At 57.0% G+C, this 27,922-nt stretch overlaps 2 protein-coding genes across 5 annotated transcripts in view; both read right to left on the reverse strand.

Moving 5' to 3' along the window:
• The window catches only part of CAPN5 (calpain 5), a 47,641-nt gene that overhangs the window by 11,392 nt on the left and 8,327 nt on the right, over positions 1 to 27,922 (reverse strand). For 3 of the 4 annotated variants that reach the window (XM_017650085.3, XM_017650084.3, XM_037010614.2), the window contains 3 exons: positions 21,743 to 21,984; positions 14,889 to 15,020; positions 1,255 to 1,463 (listed from right to left, as the gene is read on the reverse strand). In XM_017650085.3, the coding sequence (XP_017505574.3) occupies positions 1,255 to 1,463; positions 14,889 to 15,020; positions 21,743 to 21,907 (506 nt within the window). In that variant the 5' untranslated portion in view covers positions 21,908 to 21,984. Of the gene's footprint in view, positions 1 to 1,254; positions 1,464 to 14,888; positions 15,021 to 21,742; positions 21,985 to 23,436; positions 23,457 to 27,922 lie in introns of those variants that run through there. The other variant, XM_073215988.1, reaches the window with a different exon arrangement.
• OMP (olfactory marker protein) lies at positions 7,724 to 10,378 on the reverse strand. Its single transcript, XM_037010615.2, has one exon. The coding sequence runs from the start codon at positions 10,312 to 10,314 to the stop codon at positions 9,823 to 9,825; it is 492 nt and encodes a 163-aa protein (XP_036866510.1). The 5' UTR covers positions 10,315 to 10,378; the 3' UTR covers positions 7,724 to 9,822.

A 27,922-nucleotide genomic window follows, 5' to 3' on the forward strand; every position in this document is an offset into this window, starting at 1 on the left:
ATGAAAAATTGATATATGCTACAATGTGGGTGGACCTTGACAACATCATGCTGAGTGAAATAAGCCAGACGTAGAAGGTCCAGTATTTTAGGGCTCCACTTATTTGTGCTACCTGGAATAGGTAAATCATACAGACAAAAAGCAGAATAGAGGTTCCCAGGGGCTGGTGGGAGGGACAAAGGGGGAGTTATTGTTTAGTAGGTAGAGTTTAATTGGGGGATGATGAAAAAGTTTAGGATAACAATAGCAGTGATAGGTACACAGCATTGCAAATGTAATTCATGCCACTGAATTGCACCCTTATTCATGGTGAAAGGGATAAATATTATATTTTAACACAATACAACTATAAAAAATACAAGCAAGCCCACTGAATGGCAGGGCAGTGGGAAGAGAAGGGCCTGCACCAAGGACCATTTAGACTCAGTGACCACCAGGGGGCGAGTTTTGCTTTCTTAGGATTAAAAATGGAATCTGTCAACGTTTTCTTGGGTTTGTTTTGTTGTATGTATACACACACACACACACACACACACACACACACGCGCGCGCGCGCAAGAAGACTGACAAACAGGCTCAGGAGGAGGAACAGAGAGAGGCTCCCACAGTGCTGTGCGCTGGTCTCTGAGCCTACTGGCCGGCCTGTCCTAGGCCTGCCCGTCCTGCGGGGGCCTGGGCAGGTCACTCCGTCCCAAAGCCCTCCCTAGCTCAGCAAACCTTTGCTTGTGCCATGGTGGGGACCCAGGGTCTGGCACAGAGCAGAAGCAGGGGGCAGAAAAGAGCACGGATGGATAGTCAGTCAGGGAGACAGACAATGGTGGGACGGGAGGCCCAGAGCAGAGAAGGTGGTCGTTTGGTCCAGCAGCCCAGGCTCAGAGAAGCCACATTCTCAAGGACTTCAGGGAGGGCTCAGCAGCTCAGATCTTTGGGAAAGAGCCGCCGACCTGAATGTGAGTGCCGGCTCTGCCTGGGAGACACCCGCCTGCACCCGCCTTCTCAGGCAGTAGTGGGAGGAACTCCCCACGGAGCTGCTTGTGGGGCCTTGACACCAGGCACCAGAGGCCCCACAGCCCAGGCCTCCAGCTCACCCAGTGGGGGCTCAGCTGGCCGAGCCCCGGGTGCCTGGGCCCCACGCACGCTGTCCGACTTTGCACCAGTCCCTCGCCTCTCGGTGCCTGCAGCCCTGGAACACCAGGGGAGAGCCCATCAGCTGTGTGAGCCCCGCCTGGCCACCTGCCCGCTGCCGGCACCTACTTGGCATAGGCCTTCTCCACCAGGGCGCACCAGAACTCATTGCGGGAGTTGGAGTGGCAGTAGATGAGCTGGTTGTTGAGCGTGGGCAGCCGGTCGTCGATGACCACGTCCACCCACTCCCCGAAGCGCCAGAAGTGGAAGTGGAAGATGCCCGCATGGGTGTCAGGCTTCTCAGGGTTCCACTCTTGCTCTTTCCAGTCTGGGATGACCTGAATGGGAGGGGGGGACAGGATGGGGACACACTGAGGACCGCATGCAGCTTCCTGGGGAAACAGGGATGCATGTGTCCAGGGAAAATGGAAGGGAACACCGAGTTCAGTTCCCATCTCTGCCATAGACAATGTGGGACCTGGAGTGGTGGGCCTGAGCCTGCAAGGCCAGCAGCGGCTTCCAGCAGGTGTCCTGAGGGCTGGCAGTGGGCGTCCCCCAAGCAGATGAGAACAAAGAGGCAATCTGGGCAGCAGGAGGTGGTCAAGGAAGGAAAAACCCCTCACCCTGGTGACCTGAGTGACCAGCTGGCCCTGCTCAGCATGGGACCAGGTGGGACTGAACCCGCTGGGACTACCAGCAGCACCTTCTGGAAGAAAGCCACCCTCCGGTATGGGGCAGGCACCCAGGCACCCAGCCTGAGGAGCCAGTGATGCATTGGGAGGCTGTCAATCCCAAGGCCCAGACCAGCCTGAGCACAGATTCTTCAGCCAAAAGCCATTCCCCAAACCCCACACTCATTAAGGGTGCTTTTGTTTACACGCCTCTAACCATCAACAGGGATGTTGGCAAAGAGAAATGGTCCCTAGTGGGACACTGGAGAAAATGAAAATGCTCACTGCAGTGAGAGGCTCTCCAGCCATAATGGAGCCTGCCAGGCCCAGGCGCGGCAGGCTGTGTACTCCACCACCCCTAATCCTCACTACTGTCTTTTGAGGCAATACTAAGGGAAGCCTCTGGAAGACAGCTGCCCATGGGCATGGCTGCAGAAGGCAGGTTTCACACTCAAGGCTTTGGAGCCTGGCACAGTGTCTGGAACCCAGCAAGGGCTTAACATTAGCAAGGTCCTTTTTCAGTCAACTCTGTGTCCTTTCTAAGTAGAAATTCCCAGGCCAGCCTCTGCTCTGACCTCTGGCACTCTCCCCAATTTTGCCTGCAGGATAGAAAGCTGCGTCAGAAATGGGGCATGTGTCAGGGGCTATCCCCACTGCCCAGATGGGAAGGTTGAGGTCTAGAGAGGAGCAAGGAGCTGCCCAAGGGCACAGAGCTGTAGAGGGTCCAAAGCTGAGCACACTGGCCTGGTCACCGTACTGCCCTCTGCTCCTCCTTGCTCTGAAAGCTCTGAACTGCATGGGGAGAGGGGAGGGGACAGAACAGGAGGAAGAGGAGCCCTCGGGGTGCTCTGGGAGGTACTGCTGGGGCTGTGGGAGGATCATTAGATAGACCCAGGGCTTGGCTTGGGGCCCTCTGTGGCTCAAGAAGCAGCTAATGAGGCTCCAGGGCCTGGAGATGCAGAGTCAGGGGTCCCCATGGGCCTCCATTTCCCTCTCGCATCACAGCCATTGGACCCAGCATGGGGTGGGCCCCAGGCCAGGCTTCTCACCTCTCAGCCCCTCTGCATCCAGGTACTGGGTGAGAGGGAGCAGACTGTCCAGGCACAGCAACACAAAACCCTTCCACAACCTGTCCAGTCACACCAGAAATCCAAGGAGGCAGTCAAAGAAGCCCCAGGCCACCCCAAAGGATTCAGGAGCCAACCTAGGAGGCTCCACTGGCCAAGATGGGCTGATCCAAGCATCAGTAACCGGGATATAATCAGGGAGAGTAGCTGCAGTGGGTGAAGACACATTGAATATGTTCAAATCTCTAAGCTCACAATGACATTTACAAAAACAAACAATTAGTCCATAGTGGATGGCAGGGAAGCAACTCATTTTTTTGAAACTAGAAAACTAAGAGGAGCACTGAGGATTTACTCTGCCTTTTCTATGCAAATGGAGGGTAACCATTAGCAGATGAAGGGAGGTGAATTCCAGCTAAGAAATGGGGAAGACATTAGAATATTAGACTCCTACTATTTGCAACCACTGGCAAATAATGGCTTTACAGAATGATCATCTGTGGCTTCTAACATCACACACAAAAAAGAGACAACCAGACATTATGTGCTTCCTGAGAGACATACACAGTATCTCCTATGAAGCAGTCATGCCAAAAATCAAATTGAAATTGAGCCTTATCAGGCCTCTAGAGGTAAATCCCAGCTTCCAGGAACTCACAGAGAACATGTTAAACACCACCATGAAAACAAAGCCAGCACAATTCAGATAGTGGGAAACTCCACAGGGCAGTTGGGTTTTCCAGCAATTAAATCACAAGGAAAAAATAAAAAGATGAAGGGGAACGAACTGATTGCAGTTATGGACTTTTGTCTGGATCTGATCAAACAATGAAACACACACATTATGGCACAAACTGGAAGGCCAGGCCCCTCCTCTGGCCCCTCCTGACCCTCTGCAGCCTCGGGCTGCCTGCCACCTCCCAAGTGCCTCAGTTGCCTCTTGTCTAAAAACTCAGAGAACTTGAGGGAGATGACAAAGGGCCAGAGCTCTGAAGAAGGGCCAAGTGTGGGGCCGCGGTGGCGGGGCTCCACCAGCTGAGGCCGTCAGCAGGTGGCGGGGGAGCCCAGAGGGGCTTCACTGAACCAGCTGCTCCCTTCAGAAAGTCTGAGGCTGGGAGAGGGCTGGGGCTGCCTGAGGGTGTGCAGCAAATGGGAAACAGAGGCCGGACTAAACCTGGGTGCAGGCCTGACCCCATCCCACCCCTGCCACTCCCCTGTCCCTCTGCCCCTGCCCAGCCACTCTGTCAGGCAGGGAGACTCAAAACTGGTCACAGCTCGGTGTGTCCCCACCCATCCCCTTGGGCCCCACCTGCCGAGGACCAGATGGTACCTCCCTGTAGCCTCACCGTGGCCCCACACACCACATACAGAGGCTGACCTGGGGGCCACTGGAGGCAAAAACTGTCAGGGATGTTGGGTGTCAGAAGACCTGGTTCTAAACTCTGTCCTGAGTCTGACCTTGGGCTGACACGGGACTGCTCCAGGCCAATTATGGACCTTTGTCTGGATCTGATTCAAACAAGTGACCTGTGAAAGTACACACATTTATGGTGCAAGTGGAAACCAGAACACTTACTGGGTATTTGATGATATTAAGGTATTATTGTAAAATTAGTTTAGTTGTGTTATGGTATTATGGTTACAGAGTTTTGTTTTGTTTTTAACGAATCCTTATTATTTAGAGATGCATCCAGAAATATTTACAGATGAAATGATATGCTGCCTGCTGGTTGTGGGGGGATGGAGAGGAAGCAAGATGAGCCTGAGGTGACGATCGCTGAAGCAGAGGGATGGGTACAAGGGAGTGTTTTAGGCCATCTACAGCCCAGATGCCCTGTCACCATGGACACCAGCTCCCTGGTCTGGTATCCAAAGCCCTGAGGCTCTGCTGAGTCTCTCAGCCTCCCCCTAAACACTGCCTCTCTTGGGACTCATGGAAACCCACACCCTGTGAGGCTTCGGGCCACCTCAGCTGTACATGTGGCTCCCTTTGCCAGCACCTGTCCTGGTCCTTGTCCCTTGGTGCTGGCTGAGCAGTAGCTTGAAGGGGCCTCCTGACCCAGGGCTCCCCTGGGCGCCATTAGGCAGCCCCTCTCCCAGGCTCTCTCCCTGCTCCCCAAGGACAGGGATAGCCTTATCATGCAGAGACCCCCAGCACCCAGCATCCAGGACAGGGCCTAGCCCAGCTCCACAGCTGGTGACCTCGCACCCACAACTGGACACCACATTACAAACCACGATGCTTGGCAGGGACTTAGGTTTTGACTGAACCACCTCCCTGAGCCTCAGTGAACCCACCTACCTCTCCTGCCTCCAGGACTGTGTGAGGATTGAGCTGGATAATGGCCTTGGAGGTACCGTGTAAACTGTGGAGCGCTGTGCACACGTGAGGGGGCATCCCTGCTGGTGTACGCAGTGTGTGCACTTACACAGGCTTTGCAAACCTTGGGGTTGGGAGGAAGCAGAGGTGACCCACTCAACCTCCCCCCCAAGAAGAAAATCCTCACCACAGACCCTGTGCAGATGGGAAAAGCAAGGCCTAAGGGGTTGAGGCACTCTCCAATCGACCAGGAGTAAGGCAAGGACTGTGGGATTTGGAGCCCCCTTCACACGGAGGGGATGCATTAACAGCCCCCCACTACAGAATCGGCCCAGAAACCTCAGGGGCCCACAGATGGGTGCACCACAGCGTCCCTGGTGCCCTGGTGCCTGGCGGAATCCCGAGGCTTTCTTTCCCTGGGGGACTCTGGCCTGGACGCAGTGGCTGGGATCCTACTGGGACTCTGCCCAGGTATGTGACAGAAAGCGGGGGAAAGGCTGGAAGGGTCAGCAGCCCAGGGGTGGTACTGCTCAGGACCCATGTGCAAGTAAGGCACACATGTATGAGTGTGCTAAGTATATGAACTTTGGTGTGTCACAGGCACATGTGAGGCAGTTGTGTGTTGGGGTGGGGGTGTGTGTGCACCCAAGCGCGCTTGTGTGTTGGGGTGTGAGGGTGTGTTGGGCATGGCATAGGAAGGAAGGACTCCAGAGGGCCAGCTGGGAGCATTCTGAACAAGGGCAGCAGGGCTTCGGGCTGCGGGGCTGCGGTGGGGCCTCCTGTGTCACACAAGCTGGGGAAGCGAGCTACGGGCCTCTGAGTCCAGAAACTAGAAGGACCTGATTCTGCGAATGTGATGTGCCCCAGTTCTCAGCTTCTGAATCCAAGAGTCTCACATTCCTGAGTTTCAGATGCCCTGACTAGGAGAGGCCAAGAAGAATGGGTGCCCCCATAGCCCCCAGGCTTGCCACCCCAGAGCAGGACACTGGTGCACCTGTGGGGAGCCTGGGACTTCCTGTTCATAGGGCAGGGAGTGAGTACAGCCAGGCGCTCAGAGATCGGGGCCAGGACCCCAGCCCTGGCACAGACCCCCTCACACAGGGACCCCAAGCTGTGCCGTGGGGGCTGAAGGTCACCTCAGCTGGGCTGCTCAGAGCCTAGCGACAGTGAGGAGAGTCCACTCTCTTGGACCACAGGGCCAGGCCTGGCCCCTGCCCACTCCCACCCCCACTGCCTGCTGCTTGGTGTCGCCTCAGGCAACTCACACCCCCTCTCTGAACCCCGTGCTCCTCCCCAGTGAACAGGCTCTCCTAACACCCTCCTCTCCAGTAACTGTGAAGGTGTGTCTGCAGCAAATGGGAGGGCGACCCTGAGCAAGCCCAGAGGTGCCAGTTTGTGAGGTTCAGTGCTTCCCAACATAAACCCCCTTATCTTCTCAGTGACCCTGGGAGGGAGGCACAGTCATTAACCCCCACTGAGAGAGAGGAAATGGGCTCAGACAGGTTGCCCAGGGTCCCGCAGGCACCGCCAGGTGGGCCCGTCATCATCACATGCACTGCCTCAACAGGAGGCAGGAGCTCAGGAAACAGTGGGTCCTCTTGCTCTGTGGTGTCCAGGGAAAGTGCGTCCCTGCTTCCCCGTCCCTGCACTCCTCCCAGCCTGGTCTGGAGAGCCAGGGAGAAGGGGTGGAGGGGCTGTGTTCCTCTGTCTCCATTTCCCTGCCCCTCCCAGGGGAATCTTCAGGAGTGGAGGGGGGCCATGGTGAGGGCAGGACTGAGGAGGGAGGCTAGGGCAGCAGCTGCGCTGGGGAGGACTCTGGGGTGGAGGAGGATGGGGAAGCCAGACCCAGTGGGGGTGCATTTCGAAGCAGGAGCTGTTCCCAGCAAAACCCCAAGTGTGGCTTCTGATACAGGGCCTCATCTTGATCTCTGGGAAAAAGCCAGCCTCCCTGAGCTGGGCCCTCAGGCTGGTAGGGGCCCCAGCCCTGCCCGTCCAAGGGGGCCAGAGTCAAAGGGCCAAAGGCCTACCCAGGCCCCTCCTCTGGCCCCTCCTGACCCTCTGCGGTCTCGGCTGCCTGCCACCTCCCTGGGGCCTCAGCTGCCTCTGTCTAAAAACTCAGAGAACTTGAGAGAGATGACAAAGGGCCAGAGCTCTGAAGAAGGGCCAAGTGTGGGGCCCCGGTGGCGGGGCTCTACCAGCCTCAGCCATCAGCAGGTGGTGGGGCTCTACCAGCCACGGGCTGCCAGCAGGTGGTGGTGGGCGGTGCCTGGAGGGGCTTCACTGAACCAGGTGTTCCCTCCAGAAAGTCTGAGGCTGGGAGAGGGCTGGGGCTGCCTGAGGGTGTGCAGCAAATGGGAAACAGAGGCCGGACTAAACCTGGGTGCAGGCCTGACCCCACCCAACCCCTGCCACTCCCCTGTCCCTCTGCCCCTGCCCCTGCCCAGCCTCTCTGCCAGGCAGGGAGACTCAAAACTGGTCACAGCTCGGTGTGTCCCCACCCATCCCCTTGGGCCCCACCTGCCGAGGACCAGATGGTGCCTCCCTGTAGCCTCACCATGGCCCCACACACCACATACAGAGGCTGACCTGGGGGCCACTGGAGGCAACAACTGTCAGGGATGTTGGGTGTCAGAAGACCTGGTTCTAAACTCTGTCCTGAGTCTGACCTTGGGCTAGTCATCTGACTGCTCTGGGCCTTATCCCTGAAAGTGGCTGGAGTGTTCAGGAGCGTGGGGGAAGGGGCTGGGGGGCGCGCTCTGGGCGGGAGGGCCAGCGGCCAAGTCAGAGCTCCTGAAGGGGAGGGCAGCTCACGGCGAGAGACTGCACCACCGAGGTGGGGGCACACAGGCTTTATTGGGGACACACAGTGGGCACAGCAGAGGCACTCTCACCCATAAGGGGCAGATGTGCTGGGGCAGGGCCTTCCCCAGGAGGTGGCGGTGAGGCAGGCAGGCAGCAACCAGGACTTGACACATGACCCAGAAGAGGCCCCAGAGCCGTGAGTTAGGAAGGACCAGAGTACACAGTACAGCCAGTCTCCCCACTAAAGTCCCACCCCAGCACCCCACTCATGCTCACGGGCCTCTAAAGTGGGGCCTTGCTCTCCCAGCAGCCCCAGCCACTGATGACGCTCTGACCCTCCATCTCTCAGTTCTCTGTTCCCAGGGTCCTGTGGTCCCCTGCTGGTTCTGCTGCATGAGGAAAATATCATGGGCACAGTCCTGACAAAAAAAAAACAGGGCTGGCCTTGAGGCAGGGTTTGGGGGCACAGCCTGAGGGGCCCTCGGCTGACGACAGGCGGGTCAGGCCCCTCTGCAAAGGGCATGTGGAGTGTGGAGGGGACCAGGCTCAGGGGCCTGTGGCTGACTGTGCCTCAGACGCCCTGTCTGGTGCGTGGGTTGCACCCAGTTCCCTCTGAGGCTACTGTCTCACTATCAACCACACTGCCACCTTTAGCCCACCTCTGACCATCAGCCATCACCAGGCCTACCATGCAAGCCACTCCCCTCGGCTCCATTAAAGATGCCAGTCAGATGCCAGGGCAGAGGAAACGCTTGCCCTCCCTGCCCAGGGATCTGGAAATAGCCTGACTTCCCTGCAGGGGACATCTGAGGCTCCAGAGAATCTACTGACGCCAGCTCCAGGGCCCTGGACCCCGCTATGCAGCTTCTCCCAGGCAGAGGGAAATCCCTTTACTACCCTGTTCCCCGCTTCACTTTGTGAACCTCAAGTCTCCCAGCTCGGGAAGCCCAACCCCAAGGTTATCCTGACCACACCCCTGCTAAGGGCCACCTGTGAACCAGCTGGGCGACTGTAAATGAACTAAATGGGACTTGTTCAAAGGGCAGCACAGACATGTCCATGTGAACACAGCATGCTCTCTTTCAATATACATGTATATGCATAAATAGACATATCTTTGTGTGACTTTGTTATATGCCCCCCCTTCACTTCTCCACTCCTGAAGGCATTCCCAGAAGAGCAGCCATTGGCTTGCACAGCATCCAGCGTGCCAGCCTCTCCCCACTGCCCACATCAGCCCCCACAGCGGCTCGGCCCCATATCTGGAGGGCCCTACAGTGTCATGTGGCAATGCCAGGCCTGTGCCAGAGGCAGCATCTTCCTGGGTCCTCAGGCTGGGTGTTCACCTCCAAACATGGGCTCAGCAGAGGGCACCATGGCCAGGGAGGCAGCAAATGCCTGTTGTCTAGATTCCCCAAGGAGGCAGCCCCGTCGTCCTCATCTCCTGTGCCCAGAGGAAGCCCAGTGTTCATTCTTGGATCTCTCCCTCTCAGTGTCTGTCTCTGTCTCTCTCAGTGTCTCTCCCAGCGATGAAGCAGAGAGAAGGCAGGTGCCCAAGGCCCCTCTGTCTCCCCACCCCAGCCCTGACAAAGCCTCATTGGTCTACTGCAGAAGCAGTTCAGCTTCTAGACTACGGCACCTTTGCAACGTCCTCCGTGAGCAGGAGCGCCAGCACCAGCGTAAGAGATGGGGAAGGACGCAGGCTCAGAGGGTTCCGGCCAAGCTGAGTACAGGCCAACAGCTAGAAGAAGGTCCTCAAACACACACTGGGGGAAGGGGGCGCAGGCAGCGGACAGGGCAGGGGGGCGAGAGGAGGGGCAGCACTGAGCAGCTGCCCTCAGAGCTGGGTGAAGACCACGGAAGCCTTGAGGTCATCAGGCCCAATGCCCTCGCCGAAGGCGATGAGGAAGTACATGGCCTTGCGGATCCTGGCCAGCTCAGACAGGCGCTCCCCGAACTCCTGGGCATCAGCCCCATTCCAGTCCATGGCATCCGAGTCCTCCTTGCGCCAGAAGACAGCAGCAGGCTCCAGCAGCTGGCGGGTCATGAGGTTGGTGAGGTCGGGCGTCCAGTTCTGGGAGGTGCCTGTGATGGTGACCTTGCCTGGCTTGTCCAGCACGACATCCCAGCGCTCAAAATGCAGCTTCTGCTGCTGGGTGAAGTCAAGGCGGTACACGGACTCGGCCGGCCGCAGCAGCTTCTCACCATCCTGGCGCTTCTCCCCTCGCTGCTTTAGGCTTTCCACGCGCAGCCGCAACTGCTTGGTCAGGTCCTTGTCCAGGACCAGGGGCATGTCGAGCTGTGGCTGCTTCGGCCCGTCCTCTGCCATGGCCTGCTGCTGCCTGCGCCTCTAGGAGCTGAGTGGGCTAGGGTGCCCCCGAGGCCGGAGGCCACCAAAGAAGGGCCCCGCCTACCCTTCCACCCTCCCCATTCCCCTCCCCTCTTTGCCTCTGGCCCTCCCCAGCCCCACCCAGGCCTCAAAATGGGCTGGGTAAGAAGGTGGGATCCCAAATGCCTCCTCTCTACTCCTCACAGAAGCAGTAACTTAGGAGGCTCCACAGGCAGGCAGGCAGGCAGGAGGGTGACAGGCTCCTTGGGGACCAGATCACTGATGTCAGTTGCTGTGGCAACCACCTGGGCTGGGAGCTGGCTTGTTTGTGAGAAGGAAGCACTGCAGAAGCTCTAAGGGGAGGGAGGTGGGGAGCAGGCACTTGCTGGAGGCGGGTAAGGGGAGGCTGGAGGACCCTGGGCTGAACAAGGACCCCGGGGGTCCTGCCACTTTGAGATTTGAAGTGGCCCAAGCCAACCTCAGAGCCATCCTTGACTCGGCCTCAGCCTCAGCCTCCACACCCAATCACCAAGGCACGGGCACAGTTCTGCCTCCCAGACACCCTGACAACCCTCCCCGCATTCTGCCAGGCCCCAGGCCCATCCATGAGTGCCTCTCACCTAGCCCCCCATTCTCCAACTCTAGTGAGTGTCAGAATCACCTGCAGGCCATAAAAAGGAGGGCTGGGTCCCATATCTCCAGAGCTTCTGATTTAATACGTGCTGAGGAGGCCTGAGAATTTGCCTTTCTAACAACCTCCCAGATGCTGCTGAAGCTGCTGGCCATGGACTGTGCTTTCAGAACCACTGACCTAGATGATCCCTGCCACACGGCAGCACATGCTCAGGTTTCTTTCCTACTAAAACCCCACCACTTACTCCACCTGTATCGATCCTCAGTTTTCCCCAGGAGATTTGATGCCAGGAAGCCTCTGACACACACCTATATCCCCAGTGCCTGAGGCAGAACCAGGAACTCAACTACTACATGCAGGCTAACAGAAGAACTGGAATATGTGAGTGAGGATGGGGGTTGGGGAAGAGAAGAGGGGAAACTGCCATCACATGCCACACACAGAAAAGAGGACAGAGGCACAGGCCAAAGTGTAACAGCTGAAAACAATCTGAAGGGTATAGTGGACCACAAGTATAGTCAACTGCTAGATCAAAACTAAGTATGTCAGTGGGATCTTGGGCTACATAAACAGCAAAGGGGCACCGAGTGGGGACAGAGCACTTGGTCATGTTAAGACAACACCTCATGCTCTAGCATCAGTTCTGGGGTCACTGGTAGCAATTCCCCAAGGGTATTCAGGAGACTGGAAGATGTTAAAGCTGCCTGACCCTCACAGATCGTTTTACTTTGTAGCTGGGAGTGCAGGGGTGAAGGGGACAACAAAGCTGAGCAGTTACTCTTGGGGGCGCTTCTCTTTCCTTGGTAAGGAGGAGCTGTTTCTCTCTTTCCCAGCCTATGTGTGTGTTTGCTTAGTTTTTGTCTGGGATGTCTCCCCACTAGGCCTTAAGCCTGGAGAGGGAAAGGCACTGTGTCTGTCCTGTCCATCACTCTGGGCCAGCAGCTCGAATAGCCTGCCACATGGGAGGCCCTCAGAAAAATGCTTGTTGAATAAATGAATGAATAACAAATGACACTGATGAGAGGATGATTGATATGATGGACCACAGGGCCCAAGGTCAAGGAAAACAGTAAGATGAGCAGCTGGGGAGAGAGTACATGGGCACTGAGACCAAAATGAGGTTTAGGGCCAGGTGTGTGTCAAGGTGGAGTGAGGGAGATGCCTGGAAGGCGAGGCCAGAAAGGTCATACTTCCAGTGAGGACCAGCAGGGAGGGCAGATGGAGGCACAGGCTGTGGTGGCTGTGGGAGCAGGAGGCCAAGGTGGGGTGGCTAACAGTGAAAGCTGTTGGAAAAGCTATTAAGAGCTGAGGCCAGGGTCTAGAGGTGTCTAGAGCAGAGAAATAGATGGGGAGTACAGAGGTGGGGTGGGGAGGAAGATTTAACACATGCATATTTCACACACTAAATGCCATGGGCTTGCCCCAGACAGGCTCCTTTAATCCTCTCCCAATGCTGGGAGGTGGAAAGGAAAGATCACGTTTAGATTGAGGTCAAGAGAAAAAATGTGACCTGCTCAACTAGCATGGCACCTAGCCAGAATCAGACCCAGGTCTGGCTGACTGCAAATCCCATCCGTGCCTATCGGTCCCAGGCTGTGTCAAGAACTAGAGGTACAGGGGTGGTTTCCTGGAGGAGGAGGCATGGGTTTGCCTGTATCTGAGGCTCAGCATCCCTACAGCAAGGTGGGCAGGGGGAGCAGGGCACAGCTCAGTCTGGGCACCCCTGTTCCATGGAGAAAACAGAGTTGAGCAGGGGAGGCTCTGCTGGGCAACAGGCCCTGACAAACAGGGCCCAGTCATCAGGGACAGGAGGGGAGCGGAGGTGCATTAATGAGGTCCCGGGGGCTGTGTGCCTCCTGCCAGCACCCAGGGGCTGTCCCTACAGCAGCATCATGAGGCAGAGAGCAATTAGCCAAGACATTCTGCCCTCCCCGCACGTCCCGAGGACCCAAGCTCTGGAGATCAACCTCCTGGTTCTAGAAGCCTCCAGACCAGCTAGGCCGGGTGCCCCACCACTGCCGGAGGAACCTTCAGCCCAGAGACAAACCCAGACCTGCTACAGAGGCAGAGCATCAGTGACAGGCCTCCTGCCTGCAGCCCTCACTGGACGGGGAGCTGTGTCAGGGGACCACCTAGGACCAGGCCCACCACACACTAGCCAAGACCCCTCCCTGCAAGTTCCAGACAGCCCATTCCCCAGGAGGGGATGCTGCGGGCCAGGCTCTGGCCCCCCAGATGCCCCAAGAGGCTACGGGGCTGGGCAGCAGTTGGGTCCCAAAATTTGGGCAGGATCTCTATTCTCAAAACTTTCTTGAGCCTTCTCTATGCCAAGCTCCTGCTGGGCCCAGTGGGAAGATATAGTTGGACCAGCTCTGCCCAAGGGGAGCTCACCTCAAGAGGGGAGACCACAGGTAAACAGGCAATTATAGGACAGGGTGGGAGGTGTGGGCCAGCCCCACAGGATTCCCCTGTGCCACCTCCACCTGCAGACTAGGCCGTGACCTAGCTGGGGGTGGGCTCAGAGGCAGGGGGACCTTGTTCTGGCTCAGAGAAGGGGGTTGGAGCCTAGAAGCAGGAGGGGAGGACAGCCCCACACCCAGAGAACAGTGCCAGATCCCACCCTTTCTAGGCCACGAGGCCCAAGTGGAGTGATACCACGTGTGGCTCTCTGAGGCCTCCCAGCTCAGACATTCCATGACTGTGCACATCTACAGGCCACCCAGTGGCCTCTGCCGAGGGCCCTATAGCATGCAGCTATCCGTATCCCCACAGGACCACCGGGGACCAGGCCCCGGGGATGCCCACCCTGGGTGGCTTTGAGAGGTCACACCGCATTCAGGAGACATGACGGCAGGGCACCTGCCACAGTCCCAGCCTTGGCTAAGGGCACAGCTTCCTCTGATGTTTGAGGGACACCACAGAAGACGAGCACAAACTCCCTCTGCTCCTAGTGCCCTGTGGGCATAGGAATGCCCATCATGTTCTACACAGACTAACTGCTGTGACACTGGTCACACAGCCACAGCTCACTGAGAGCACTCTGCCCAGGTCCTTTGAGTGCAGTAGCCCCTTTCACCCTCACAACCCCCACAGAGGGAGTGAGCCTGATATCCTGGCTTTCAGCTGAGTAACCTGAGGCTAATTAAAACGCTACCAATGGTAAGGATGGGGCTCAAACTGAGCACATAAGACTGGGATGCCAGGTGCTCTTAAGCCCTGCTGCCAGCCTCTAGGAGGAGCAGGAAGCACAGGGGTGAGAGAGGTGCGATGACCTGTGCCCACTGGCCCAGGAACCCAGGATGCAGGCCGGGCCGATTATTCTTTAGAGACCAGCAGCCCAGCCCTGCCCCAGTCTCCTGCTTCCCGGAGAAAGGAGCTCTGAGAGTTGGTTTAAGGGCTGCACCACCCAGAGCTGCCACAAGGAGGCCAAGGGTCAGGACCAGGGCCGGTGCTTTCCAACCTAAACCCTTAGCCCTGGTTCAGAACATCAGCAGCTGGGAACTATGGGCCATGAGTTAGGATCGCCTGGACCGCTGCCACTGGACAAGCATGAAAGCTGACACCAGAGATGGACAAGGACCCATCAAGTCACACAGCTGCTGGCAGGGTCTGCTGAGCCTGTTAGAGGCATCTCCACGTTGCCCATGACTCAGGCATCTCGCACACTGCGGGCCTCGGACAGTCAGGAGGGGACACATGTGCATCTCCCTGGGAGCTATACAGATTCCCAGCACCGGCCCCCGGAGATCCTAAGCTGTCATGTGACGGGAAGGCAATTCTGATGTTCAGCAATGCTGGGGCGCTCCAGTGTCACCCGACGTCATCCCTGCATGGGATTTCATGAAGTCCCGTCCACATGGTCAGGCTGTACCTGCCCGGTCTGGCAGCCAGGGCTGCAGGCTGAGTAACATTCTCCAGCACTCCCCACCCTGGGTCTCACCTTTTGCCACAGTGACTCGTGGGAGGCAAGTGATGAGCAGGCTGCCACAAACCAACAGTTGCCCACCTGGCCCTGGTGCAGGTCATGGGAGCTGATGCCATCCACAAAGAGGTGGGGGTCCTCACAGATGTCCTGCAGAGAAGCCAAGGGGAGACCCCACTGTCAGCATGGAGATTCACCACCTCCCCTCACACTGAGGGGCCCGGCATGGCCAGCTGATGTGTCCAAATTTACCTGCCTCAAGTGCTGCCTGGAAGGCTCCTCCCCCGCTCTCCTGCCAAAGGTTCAACAGTGAACAGACGCCATGGAAGGACTTCAGGGGGCTGGGCCCCGGGGAACCCCTCCTCCGGCCCCCCACGGTCTCAGTTTCCATCACCCTCCAGCACGAGCAGCCCCACGGGGCCCACATCAGCTGGCCCAGGGGAACACGGTCATGAATTGGGGCAGGGGCCCTGGGTGGAAACAAACCCCAAAATTACACATGAAGAGTGGAAAGAGCCAGCAGAAGGCCAGGCCCTGTGTGGGCACATGTGCAGGCTGTCTCATCTGACCCATACCCTACCTGAAGAGTGTGGGGCTGTATTCCATTTTATGGATAAGGAATGAAGGCTCAGAGAGGGCCAGTGACCTGTCAAGGGCACACAGCAAGTAAAAACAGAGCTGAGCAAACAAAGCACAGAGCTCCTGTGTGCCCTTCATGTGCCCAATGTGGGCCCAGTGGGCCAGGCTGGGCATGAGGACAGTCCCCTTCCTCATTCCCAGTCCAGGTCTGTGCTTGGGGCATGCATGAGGCCCACCTCAGGCCCCTAGTCCTTTCCTATCTGCATCTGTACTCCACAGAACTGATGGAGTAGGACAAGGGGACAATGGGGCATGGGAAGACGTAAACACTGAGACATCCCTTCTATGTGCCAGGCATTCATCTGGCACCATCATCAATCCTCACCATGGTCCTGAGAAGCACGCATTGTGCTCATTTTACAGAGAACAAATAACATGCCCCAGTCACCCAGCACGGGCCTGCCTCCACTTCAGCTGATGCTCCAGAGCCAGTTCAACCCCAACAGAGCTACTGAGGTCCTACTGCACGCGGCCAGCAGAAGGCAGCAGAGTCAGGAAGACGAAATCAAATCTTTCCTGCTCCCCACTGGCTGTGCAACTTTGGACCAGTGGTTCAACCTTTTTGAGCCTCCCTTTCCTTGACTGTGCAAAGGAGGTAGATTATTATCCCTGCAGGACTGTGTGAGGACTCCACGGAATATGGAGGCGGAGCACTTGGCAGGGGAAAATGGGGCAAAGGGCTCGCTGAGGCGTTTGGGACTCCAATTATCACCTCTGCCTGAGGAAACCAGTGTTTTGGAGCACCAGTTTGAGGGCCGTAACACCCCTGAGGGCGCGAGCAGCTCCAGATGGGGCCTCAGGGTGACACAGGGCCAAGCCACAAGGATGCCACAGGTCTGAATAATACTGCCCAGGTCATGGAAACACAGTGAAGGTGCCTGTCAGGAAGGAGAGGTGGGAAGTAGCCTGGCCTCCCTCCTTCCCTTCCTGCTGCCCTCTATCTTATCTCCCAGGCCCTGGCCCATGCCCAGCCCTCTACTCCTAGCCAGAGGGAGCCATGACTTAGTGTCGGCCTCCTGGGGCTTGTTGGGAGGGCAGACAGGAAAGGGGTGCGGGGACCCTAGCCACATCCCCACCATAGGAAGAGAGACAGCCACCACCTGGCCTCCCCAGGGTCTGCAGGGGGGCAGCCTAGCAGCTCTCCCTTCAGATCCTCTTAGCCAGGGCCTTGAACAGAGACACAACTCCCCATTCCACAGAGGTCACTGAGGCCAGGAGGGGCAGTGACACCCAAGGTCACAAGGCAAGTAAGTGGGCCCATGGCACAGCACCTAGCTCTGCTGGGCTCCCCAGCTATGGCTCTCCTCCCCACTGAGCAGCACGGCCTAGGCAGACCCGTAGGCCAGGCCCAACCATCCCAGCCAGAACCCGCCACCCAGGAACGTGGTGCTGGCCCCTGATACTTCTCTGGCTCCTGAGAGACACAGCGCTCAGGAGTCAAGCAACCCACACTCCAGGCTCAGCTCGGCCCTGGCTCACTGTGGCAGAGGAGCAGGGGCCCTGGGGGCAGTTCCCCCAGCCCAGCACAGAGAGGAGAGGGGGAGATAGTTTGGGACATGTTCCCACTGCCAGGAGAGTGGGTTTGCCCGCTCTAGGCTAGAAAAACTACTCAAGATAGGTGGCACCTGGGGTCCACCCTGGCATCCAGCAGCCACACTGGGACACAATGGAATGGAACCATCACAGAATTATCTCACAGGGACTGGGAACCTACCATGTACGCAGCACCGTGCAAACCACCATGAGACAGGTACTGCCAGCGTCCCCATGTTGTAGATGAGGATGCAGATGAGGCACAGAGAAGTTAAGTCATTTGCCCAGGGCCTCATATGAAGAGGTGAACTGAGATTCAAATGCAGGCATTCAGCTCCAGATCCTACAGGTGGGCTAGGATTTTTGAGTGACAAAGCCACCCTTCCTTCACCCACCCCCACACCTGTCCTTAGCCCAGCATAGAGGGTCTTGGTATACAGCAATGAGACCAAAGGGTCAAGGGCAGCCCAGACCCTCACCCCCATTACCCAGGGCCAGGATCTCAAGATCAATGTCTGTCCTTACACCTTTCCCAGGCCATTGTCTAGGCACAGAGCACAGAGCTAGTCAGAGAAATTTCCAGCCCACAGACAGGGCCCTTGAGGAGCCACCTTGCTATGAGTCTCTGTGTGAGCACAGCCATGACAGTAGGAAGTCAGGGAAGAGATCAGAGGAGGCTGCCTGGAGGTGGTGATGCCAGCAGAGCAGGCTTGGAGAGGGCTGGCAGGTGAAGAGGCTATGGAGGGGAATGGGGACTCCAAACTCCCCCCAAGAGGGAATTCAGTCACTGCCTTGAGATAGACACTGCCTCTGACACCACCCTCCTGCAGGCCACCTGTGCTCCCTTCCATCACTGTTCCACTGAGGTTTGCTTTTGGGTCTCCCCCAGAGCTGGTGAGCTCCAGGGCAGGGCCCAGGCCGCTCTGCCCACCTCCAGTGTCAGGAACAGGGTTCGGCATGTTCCACTGGGGCTGCAGACGGGATCCTGGGAGGGTGAGGCGGCAAGCAGGATTCTAGTGGACAGGCACCTGCTGTGAGACTTGGGCCAAGCAGAGAGCAGAGACAGCTCCTCTGCTCAGCTTACCCTCCCTGGGGCAAAGTCTTCTGCACCTGTGGTCACCTCTCACCTCTAGCCTCCCAGCCTGTTAGACCAGTTCCACCAGACACCGGGTCACGGCCTGTAACCACCACCCTCCACGGCACAAGAACTTCAGGTTTCCAGGCTGGGTGTACAAACAGGAATGCAGCAAGACAGTGGGTCCAGGGTGCCCTCTGTCCTCCCCCCTCCCTTTCATCCATCTACCTTCACCCCAGTCAGCTCCCTCCTGGAACCTAAGATCACAGCAAGAATCAGCCACACAACTGGGGAAACTGAGGTTCATGAAGGAAGCAGGACCTCTGCCTCCCACCCACACTGTCCCTCTCCTCCCATAGCCACCCCATCCTTCAAGGCCACCTAAGCATATGCCCAGAAGGGGACTGTTCTGTGCAAGGCAGAGGCCCAGAAGGCTGGCCCTGTTTTGTCACCTAAAGGGGCCTACTGCTCAGTCCAGGCAAGGAGCAGAGCCTTCTCCAGGTGTGAAGGGCATGAGCCCCAGGCAAGGGGCTGCGGACCACCATGGCTCCTGTGGGAGAATTCTGGGAGGTTCCCAAACTGGTATCTGTTAGTAGGACCCTGACTTGTTCCCTTCTAGGTGCTGTCAAAGGGCCTGCAGGCTTATGTCCAGAGTGCGGAGAGGCAGAGTGCTGGATGGGGGGTCGTGGGGAGTACTCAGCCCACAGGGGTGAGAAGGGACCCTCCTAAGGCCCTGGGCCTGACAGAGGAGGAAGCCTCCCCATACATCCATACTCTCAGGATTCCCCCTGAGTCACAGGCCTCACTGACAGTCTGTCCCCTTATCTCCCTGGCCAGGCCTAGGGAGGTGGCCAGCAGATGTTTACTGAGCTGGAAGGAACAAAGGAACAATGAACCTGGTGGAAAGGGGAGGGTGTGGGCCTAGGGCCGGTGCCCTCGGTGGGGACTGAAATGGCAAGGCCTGGCCCCATCTGAAGGGTCCAGGAGAGGTGGAACTATTTCCCAGGCAGGGCCTGCTCTGGGTCCCCAGCACAGGGCTGGCAAGGAGCAGGTGGGCAGGAGAGGGGAGCCAGTCTGACATCTGCCCCCCATGTGCCTGACACCAGCGATACCTCAAGGCATTTTAACCTCCAGAAACTGTGACCAACAAAACTTCTCTTCCCACTTACAGAGGAGGTTACTGAGGCCCAGCGAGGGGAAGGGACTTGTTCAAGGTCACATCTCCTTAGGGCAGGGCCAAGTCCATCTTGGCTCAAAAACAGCCCCCTCATTCCATTTTGGGAGAAAGGAAGAGGGAGGCCAGCAGGCAGGGAGGTTGACTGAGGAGATCCTCCAAGAACAGAGCCAGGACACTGACCAATTAAAGAGAAGTTGCCGGAGGTGGGCTGGGAGAGAAGGGCTTCCCTTGGGCAGCTTTTTGCTCTATTTGGGGACAGTCAGGTCACAGGACCCAGGAAGTAGGACTCTGCAGAGAACACGCCGCCTCAGGCCAAAGTTCCATCTCACTGGTGGCCAGGGGCTGGGAGTTAATGGTCACCCGCTGGCCCCACCCCGCCCGCCTGGGGCAGTGCAGCCTGACTTCCTGCTCCACCAAGCCCCATCCAGTCAGTGGGGTGAGGGCCTGCAGGTCACACCAGCCCCGTCACCACCCAGCAGGCCCTACGCACACACTGACCATCCCTCACACCCCGGGCCACAAGGTCTCGCCTCATCCAACACCCCTCAGCTGTGCCAGCTGGACCTGTCTTCCCCACTGCTGCCCGTGCCCCACTCAGATGTCTCCCTCAACACCACCCTCCACACACTGTCTGTCCCTGGCACTGCCAACTGGCAGGGAAGGGGCCCAGAGAGGGCAGGAAGCTCTGCCAGGGTCACACAGCAGGGGGATGCTGAGCCCAGTCAGCCTGGCATTTCCTCCTCTCACCATGCCGAACCCAACCCTCCCAGCCGTGCCTCCCAGCCTCCCTCCAGAGCCATGGATCTAACATGCCAGGGTGATGGCCAAAGGGCAGGAGAGGGTCAGAACAGGGGCAGCAAGGGGGTGGAGAGGAGGGCACAGAGCTGGAGCGTCTCCCTGCTCCACCCCACAGCCAAGGCCTCACAAAGGCCCTTTGAGGCTGGCCCCCTTCCTCACCCACCAGACAGAGGAGAGGGGGGAAGGCGTGGGACGGTGGGGGAAGGGGCGGGCCTCAAGGGCCAGGAACCTCGTGGCCAGGCCAGGAGGCTCCTGGGAGTTCTGGACAACCAAAGCAGGGGTCAGAGATTCTAGGGCAGCTCATGGGGCTGAGGTCAAAGGCACCAGGGACCCTTTGTTAATGTCAGGAAGGTGGACCACGGGAAGCAGGGTACTGGACTGGGATGTAGGACTCCTGGGTCCCAGTCTGGCTCCACTACCAGCTCACTGGGCAGTTCAGCACACTGCCTTCCCCCGGGGCCTCAGTTTCTCTACCTCTCAGGTATCACAGTCCAAGAAAATATATAGGATTTTACAAGTTTTAGGGCCTTGAGATCATAGCCTAGGAGAGGAACACGAAAACTAAATTTCCTTTTCCCAAAATGTCCAGGGACTGATCAAATCCCCATCAGCCCCGAAGTGTCCAGGGGGGTACCTCAGCAAGTCCGACCGCCACACCCTGCTGGAAGCCTCACCCAGGGCAGCTCCCGCCTCCTCAGGGCACACCAGGCTTCCCCTCCTGCGGCTCCCTCCACGCATCTCATCTGCTGCGAGTAAGTCTGACACCGGCCTCCAAGCCTCCTCACGCTGGGCCTTCTGAGATGCCTGCCTTCTTCGATTACTGGGCTGTGGGAGCTTGGGCCCCTCGGTACCGCTCTGTCTCCCGCACCGAAGTCCCTCCTGTGTGACCTGCTCTCATGGACCTGGGGCGGTGGCCTTCAGCAGCCTCCTGTTCCTCGGACCCCCAGAGGCACCCACTCTCACATTCAGAGAACCGGGTTAAAGAGCATGAAATGTCAGGATGCCAAACAGTTATGTTCAACACATTCTAACCTCAGCGACTGAGGCAGGACAGGGCAGCAGCCAAACAGATGCCTCATAGTTCACCATTCCCAACAAGAATGGTCATAGCTGCCTGTCCTGGAGCCAGGCTTGGTGCCAGACCTCTTCATGCACTATCTCTTTCAATGCTCACAGCCAACCTATGAGGTACCATATTTTAGTGCTATTAACATTAATGATTAATCATCATAATAAGTACTTTTCATTTTACAGTAAAGGACTATCTCAAAACATTACGATAATAATCAGCAAAGTAAATTCCTTACACTTGAATGTCACTCTACCTTTTACTAAAAAAAGGTCACATCCATATCACCTTAATTTTATTCCAAAAATGACTCTGGGAGGAGGGTGGCAAGTCGGAAGGCCCCACTTCCCCTGGGAGGAGGCTGAGGCCCAGAGGGGGGATGAGGTGGTCATGGGATTAGGGCCTGTTCTCCTGCTCCCTGTCTAGATGAAAGACCACAGCGGGGAGCCCAGTGTCAGCCCCTCTACTTTCTCGGCCACCTGGGGCCACAGGATGACCCCTCCCGGCCACCTCCCTGTCCCCTACAGACTGGGTAGGTCTGGGCCTGCTTGTCTTTGCGCTGGGTCCGAACAGACACTGACCTTGGGCCGCTTCCACCTAACGGTGGGCCCTGGGGCGCCTTTATAGTACAGAGAGTCGTCCGTGGCTGGGAAGTTGGGGTCCTCGAACAGCACCTTCCTGCGTAGACAGGCCCGCTTCAGGGCTGAGTAGTTCTGGTCCTCATAGGGCTTCACGCACGAGAACATGGCGGCCGCTGCCAGGAGGGGAGGCCGAGACAAGGCAGTGGAGAGCTGGGTGGGTATGTGGGCGGCTCCTGGAGCACCTGGGGGACATGAAGGCATGAGATCACTTACTGAGGACCGGGAGACCTGCGACATGCTGATGTAGGTGATACTTGCATGCCCCTCCCTACAGCCCCGTGAAGGGGCATCCTTATCCCCAGGCCAGGAGTCAGGGCTCAGAGACCTTGAGAGACCTGCCCAAGGTCACAGGGCTGGTACACACAGAGCAGGAACAGGAGCTGACTGGCCTGCCTCCACAACCTGAATTCTCTCATTTCTGATGCTCAGAGGTGACGCCAGGTCTGAAGGCCAATGGGCCGAGGTCAAAACCGCAATGGGTGCTCAGGGTTGCCTGGCCACATCCACCCATTCCCTTCCTTTGTTTGACTAGCCCTCCCTAGACGTCCCCATGCTGAGTCAGATGAGCGGGGGACCCCGCAGCTCCCTGGCTGGTGCCACACCCACAGGAAAGCAGTACTGTCCCCAGGTCTCTGGCCCCTGATCTCGGGGGCACATTCTGGCCTGTGTGGAGCAGCCCTGACTGGGGCGAAGCCCCCGGCCAGCCATCCTCCTCCGCACCCCTTCCCTCCTGCATGCTGCCTTCCTCACTGCGCTTCTGGAGCAAGTGACTCCAGCGCAGAGAGGTGCCTTCACTGCGCTCCTTGACCCCGGTGACCTAACCAACCCGGGAAGGCCCAGCCCCTGCCCTGTGACCTCCCACTTCCCAAAGCAGACACTCCATGATGGCCTCCCAGGCTTCACAGAGCCTCACCCTTCTGAACAGCCTCCCTCCCTGGGCTTCAGGGCCGTCTGGCACTGGTCCTGACCCTTCCCCCATCTCTGACCTCCCCTTCGCCTCTGGGGCCTCCTGGGGTCTGCTCATTCCCCCAGCTGATGCCCCATATCCCTGTGTTCAGCCTGGGCCCCTCTTCTGGGCCCCCACAGGCTATAGGCCAAACCTGAACACTCTCCAGGATCCCCCTCACAGGGAGCAGAACCACACACAACCCATTAGACCAGAAGCCCAGAGAGCAGGGCCCACATGGTTAGTTCCTCCTGCACATGCAGCCCTGACACAGAAGGCAGCTGTACACATCAGCACCCACTTTTTTTAGCACTCAAGGGTCCAGGTAGGCCAGTTCAACACCCTCCACCTGTAGCCATGTGCTGACCAAATGCAATGGACTAACACAGCCAGAGACCGCCTCCAAGAGGGAGGGCAGGGTGGGAGCAGTAGCCGGTGGGGCCTGACACACGCTTGGATGGCCAGGCACCAGACTGCCAGGCCCCATATCTCAGACCCCATCTGGGCTGCTGGCAGAGCTCCCACTCCCAAGTCTACTCACCCTGGGACCCGTCCAGAGTGGCACTGCAGCCCTGCTGAGGCACAGCCCCACCTCCCCAGCCGGCTGAGGCCAGGCAGGCTGACTTCAAGGGCCAACATGAGTTGAGACAAGACTGATATGGGTGCCAGTCCCAGCTGTACCACTCACCTGCTCTGTGGCCTTGAACAAGTCACTCAGCCTGTCTGAATCCCCATTTTCTCATCTCTACAATGGGAACAATGTTGCTTCAATAACTGGAAGATGCCATTATGATTAACCAAAGGCTAAGAAGCCTGTTTATCAGGCCAGAGGGAAAAGGAATGAGAAGAGAAATAGACAAGCCACCTCTTATTCCCAACAGAACTTCCATTTCCCTGGCACCTGGTGTGGGCAACCCACCTGGCTAGAGATTTGGGTATGGTATTTGCAAACAGTGCTGGGCAGGCCTTTCATTGCTGCCATTTTTCAGAAAATGAGAATTGAGACTCGGTGAGGGGAGGGGCCTGCCCAAATTTCACATCCGAGTCTGGACTTGAACCTGCATCCTCGGACGTTGGTGCCTCCACCTTGGCCTGATGACCCTGCAGCGCCACAGGAAGGGCCAGATGCCAGGGGTTCACCCTACACTTACCCCAGCAGAGTGAGCTCCATAAGAAGGGCAAGATGAGTGGATTCAACTGGGAGGGAGAAGCAGGAAGGGAAGGAGGTGAGACTGGGCAGCGAGTGTGGAACATGGACGCACAGCAGGGAGAGCAGAGTTGGCTGGGGGTCCCTGCCTGCCGAGGACACAGAGCCACTTCACCTTCTGCCTCCACATCCATACCAGGCTGTCTGCTCAGCTGCTGTGCAACCTGCAACCTCCACTCAACCACTTAACCTCTCTGACCATTGCTTTGCCCAGAAGGTACAATAATGCTGTGCCTTCCCACCCACCCTCCCAGCCTGAAGGAAAAAGAAATGGAAGGCCCCTGAGATCCTGGCACACAACCACCCAGGAGAGTCATTAGCATCACAGTTTCCTTTCCAGTAGGGCCTGCTCAGGAAGCAATTTAAGCTGTAAGAATTAGATCAAAAAAGCTGAGAGCAGAAGCGCAGAAATCAGCTCTAGCAACTCCAGTGTTCAGAGGGGGAGTAAGTTGCTGAGGTCACACAGCAGGCTGGTGGAGAATGGGGGTCCTGGCAGCCCTCCAGGCCAGCCTGCTGGGAGGGTTTGCTTCCAGGGAGGACAGAAGGGAGGTGAGGTGGACAGGGGAGCACCCAGCTGGGCCCAGTAGAACAGGGCCAGGCCTGGCTGAGGGTCTGACCCACTCAGCCACCTCACCAGCCTCATGGCTGGCAGCAAGGCCGCCCTGGCCTTCTTTGGTCAGGCTCCTCTGGCCCTGGCCTTTGCCCAAGCTGCACCCTCTGCTGACTGTCCTCCTGTATCCTCCACCTGTGCCAAGGTTACCTCCCACTCCACCCACTGGGTCAACACCCCCATGGGGTCACAGAGTCACCAGCTTCTGAGCTCTCTCCATATAGCTACAAGCATCACCACGGAAGGCCACCGATAAGCCCAGAGCAGGAAAGCCACTTCCAAACCTGGGCCTCTGCTCTCTGGGCCTGAGCTTGGGGCCATGGCATTTCCCATCTTTTGAAAGTTTTATGTGGTGCTTGAGCCAGGCACTAACAGGACAGTCCAAGCTTCCCAGCTGCTCTTCAGCCTGCCTTCCTCCCTCTGCCCTGCCATTTTCCAACCGGGGCCTAAGTTCCAGCACTACCTGCACCTTGCAGCTCCCTAAAGCTGCTTCCCCAGGCCCTTTGCAAACACTGTCCCTTGCACATGTGCATACCTAGAAAACTCCTGTTCACCGTAAGACTTGGCCCAAGTACCTGCCGCCTGCCTCTGACATTGCTCTTCCCTCCACCTCCACTGTCCTGGAACCCCTGTGAAGCACCTGTTGCCCTGTGACTTGTCCATCCCCCCAGCCCAGCCTATGCTCCTCCACGGCAGGGCCCATGTCCAGCTCCTCTCTGTATTCCCAGGGTCCAACACCAGGGGGTGGATTCAGTAAATTTATGTTGAATGACATTTATGTTGAATCTGCAACACAGATGATGCAGGAGGAATTCCTTCAAGGATGGGAAAGAGGCCCAAAGAGTGGCTGAGACCCCCAAGAGGGATCAGTTTTTCATGTCAGAGCTGCACACAGCCACCGAGCCTCCTGAAGGCCAAGGCCTGCCCCTTCCCACTAGACCAGGCCCTGCTCTCTCCTTCCCTCCCACTCTTGATGGCTGGGTGCCAGCTGGTATCCACACCAGTTGTCCAGGGGGAGTCACAGCTGTCACCCTGGCACTCTCTGTTGCAGTCCAGACCTCCAGTTCCTGACAGAGCCTTGGCTGTAGTTCTCCAATGTCCCTCTAAGCTGTGTATCCCTGGACAGGCCATGTCACCTCCCTGGTTTGCATGGTCCTTGTCTGGAAGGAAGAGATAATGTGCCAGGGCTTCTGGGAGGATGCAATGACACCCTGCCCATGGAAGAGAACTGTATATTGTAACACACTTTGCTCCTGAGGGAGGTCAATACTGACATCAGGGGCTCATCTACAATGTTTCCAGACCACTGCCAGGAGGGTTATAACAATTTAGGGTTCCTGTGAAGGAACTACATGGTCTAATGCGGTCAACAAATACAAGGCAGAATGGAATACGTGTCATTTCAGAGGTTCCAGCAAGAGAGACACAAGGAAGGCTTCACCAAGGCCTGGCCCCAGAAGCCATCTGTCCTTTAGGAAAGAAAGGACATTCCAGACACATAAAACAGCTCGTGAAATGGCTTGGCTGCAGGAAAAAGTGAGGTGAATCAGACCCAGCCTAGCACAGAAGGGCCCGTGGACTGAGCATGGGGACACTGACCTGCTCGGTGTGCTCACCAGGAAGCTCGGAGAAACAGACTTCCAGCAGGTTGGTCAGACTTGAGTTCAAGTGTGAGCTGTGACATTTGGCACTGTGTATCCTTGGGCAAGTCCTTAAGCCCTCTGAGCTGCTGTCTATCAGCCCTACCTGGTTAGCCTCTAAGGCAGCAGAGGAAGTTGCACGGCCCTGGGCCTGCCCTATGGGAGTCTCTGTCCGCAGCTTGGACATAGTGTGCACCCGCTTCCGGGAGGCCATGGCCTAGTCTGCTGTTCTCTGGGCCTGTTGGATGTGGTAGGGACAGGCTAGCTATGCACAGGGTTAGGGCTCATCTTGCAGCAGGTCACACTGAGGCAGCTGCAGGAGGGGGCTGACACCACTGAGCCTTCCCTGGACGTTGCAGACACTGCAGCAAGGGAGAAACAGGAGCATTTTAGTTCCATTTTGCAGATGAGAACACCAAGGAATGTGTCCAAAATCTGCGGCCTGTTAGCTGGGTCCCAGCTTCCAGATGGCATATCACACCAGGGCTTCCCAAAGCAGGGTTCTGGGTTAACTGTGATCTTTTTAAGGGGTACTCTGGTGTGGCAATAGGAAGTCAGTAAGAAAGTTATTCCCTGTCCATTTCTCTCTCAAAGAGAACTCGATTTGGTCCAGCATGTATTTCATCCCTCATGGATTTTGCCCTTCTACGTAACAAAGGAGGAGCAGGCCTCGGGCTCAGAGCAACAGCACCTGGCTGGAACGGAGTGGATTTTGTTATTGTTTTTATTTTATTGTTAAGACTCTTCCAGTTACCTCGTATCATGGAGAGTAATGCTGACTTTCCATTTACAGTTGACGCACAGTTTCCTTTAAGAAATATTAAGGAAAGAGAAAGTTGACTTAAAGACAATTATAGCATCCCCAGGGGCGTGGGGAGGAGCCTCAGCATTAACACCAAGCCATGGAGGGCAGGTGTCTCCTAGGAAGACACAGAGACAGCGTTTCAGAGCGGCGTGGCAGGTGACAAGTCAGCCTACCTCTTTGAGCCCTGGGCTCTCCTTAGAGGGGGTGAAGGAGCTGGTCTCCCATGCAGGCCTCCCATGACACCCCATTCCAGGCAACACAGAGGGCCAACAGCCAAGGCTGGCTGAAGAGGAGCAAGCTGGAGGATTCACACTGGCAGCTAAGGAGACCTGTCCTAAAGCTCTAGCAATTGAGATGGCGTGGTACTGGCATGGGGTAGGAAAACAGAGCATTGGAGCAGAGACAGTCCCGAATGAGGCCCCAAGCCGCAGGACACCTGAGTTATGACCAAGGTGACATGGCAGTGCATTGGGAAAAGGTCAGTCTCTTCAATGAACGGTGCTCGGTCAGCTATCCACGTGGGAACAGGTGCATCTTGACCCCTTCCTTCCACTCTACCCAAACAACAACTTGCAGAAATTACAAATCTAACCCAAAGGTAAAACAAAAAAGCTCTGAAGAAAACATAAGAAACAAAGCATATCCAAATGGCCAATAAACTGGAAGAAAAGGTGCTCAACCTCACTAATCATCAAGGAAGTGCAAATTAAAACCACAATGAGATCCCACTGCACCCCCACCAGAATGGCCACAGTGAAAACACCACATACACACACACTCGCTCCCAATTACAGCTCTTCTGCGCTGGTGGTGGGAGTGTAAACTGGTGCGACCACTTTCCCAAACCACTTGACCATATCTATTAAAGCTGAACAAACCCATACTCTATCATTCAGGAATCTACTCCTAAGT

This window comes from Manis javanica, chromosome 11, assembly GCF_040802235.1.
Source record: "Manis javanica isolate MJ-LG chromosome 11, MJ_LKY, whole genome shotgun sequence".
NCBI classification, from domain to species: Eukaryota; Metazoa; Chordata; class Mammalia; order Pholidota; family Manidae; genus Manis; species Manis javanica.

What these genes read in the sequence shown, in the direction of transcription:
- OMP (XM_037010615.2), bottom strand. Translation starts at nt 10,314, where the DNA reads ATGGCAGAGGACGGGCCGAAGCAGCCACAGCTCGACATGCCCCTGGTC.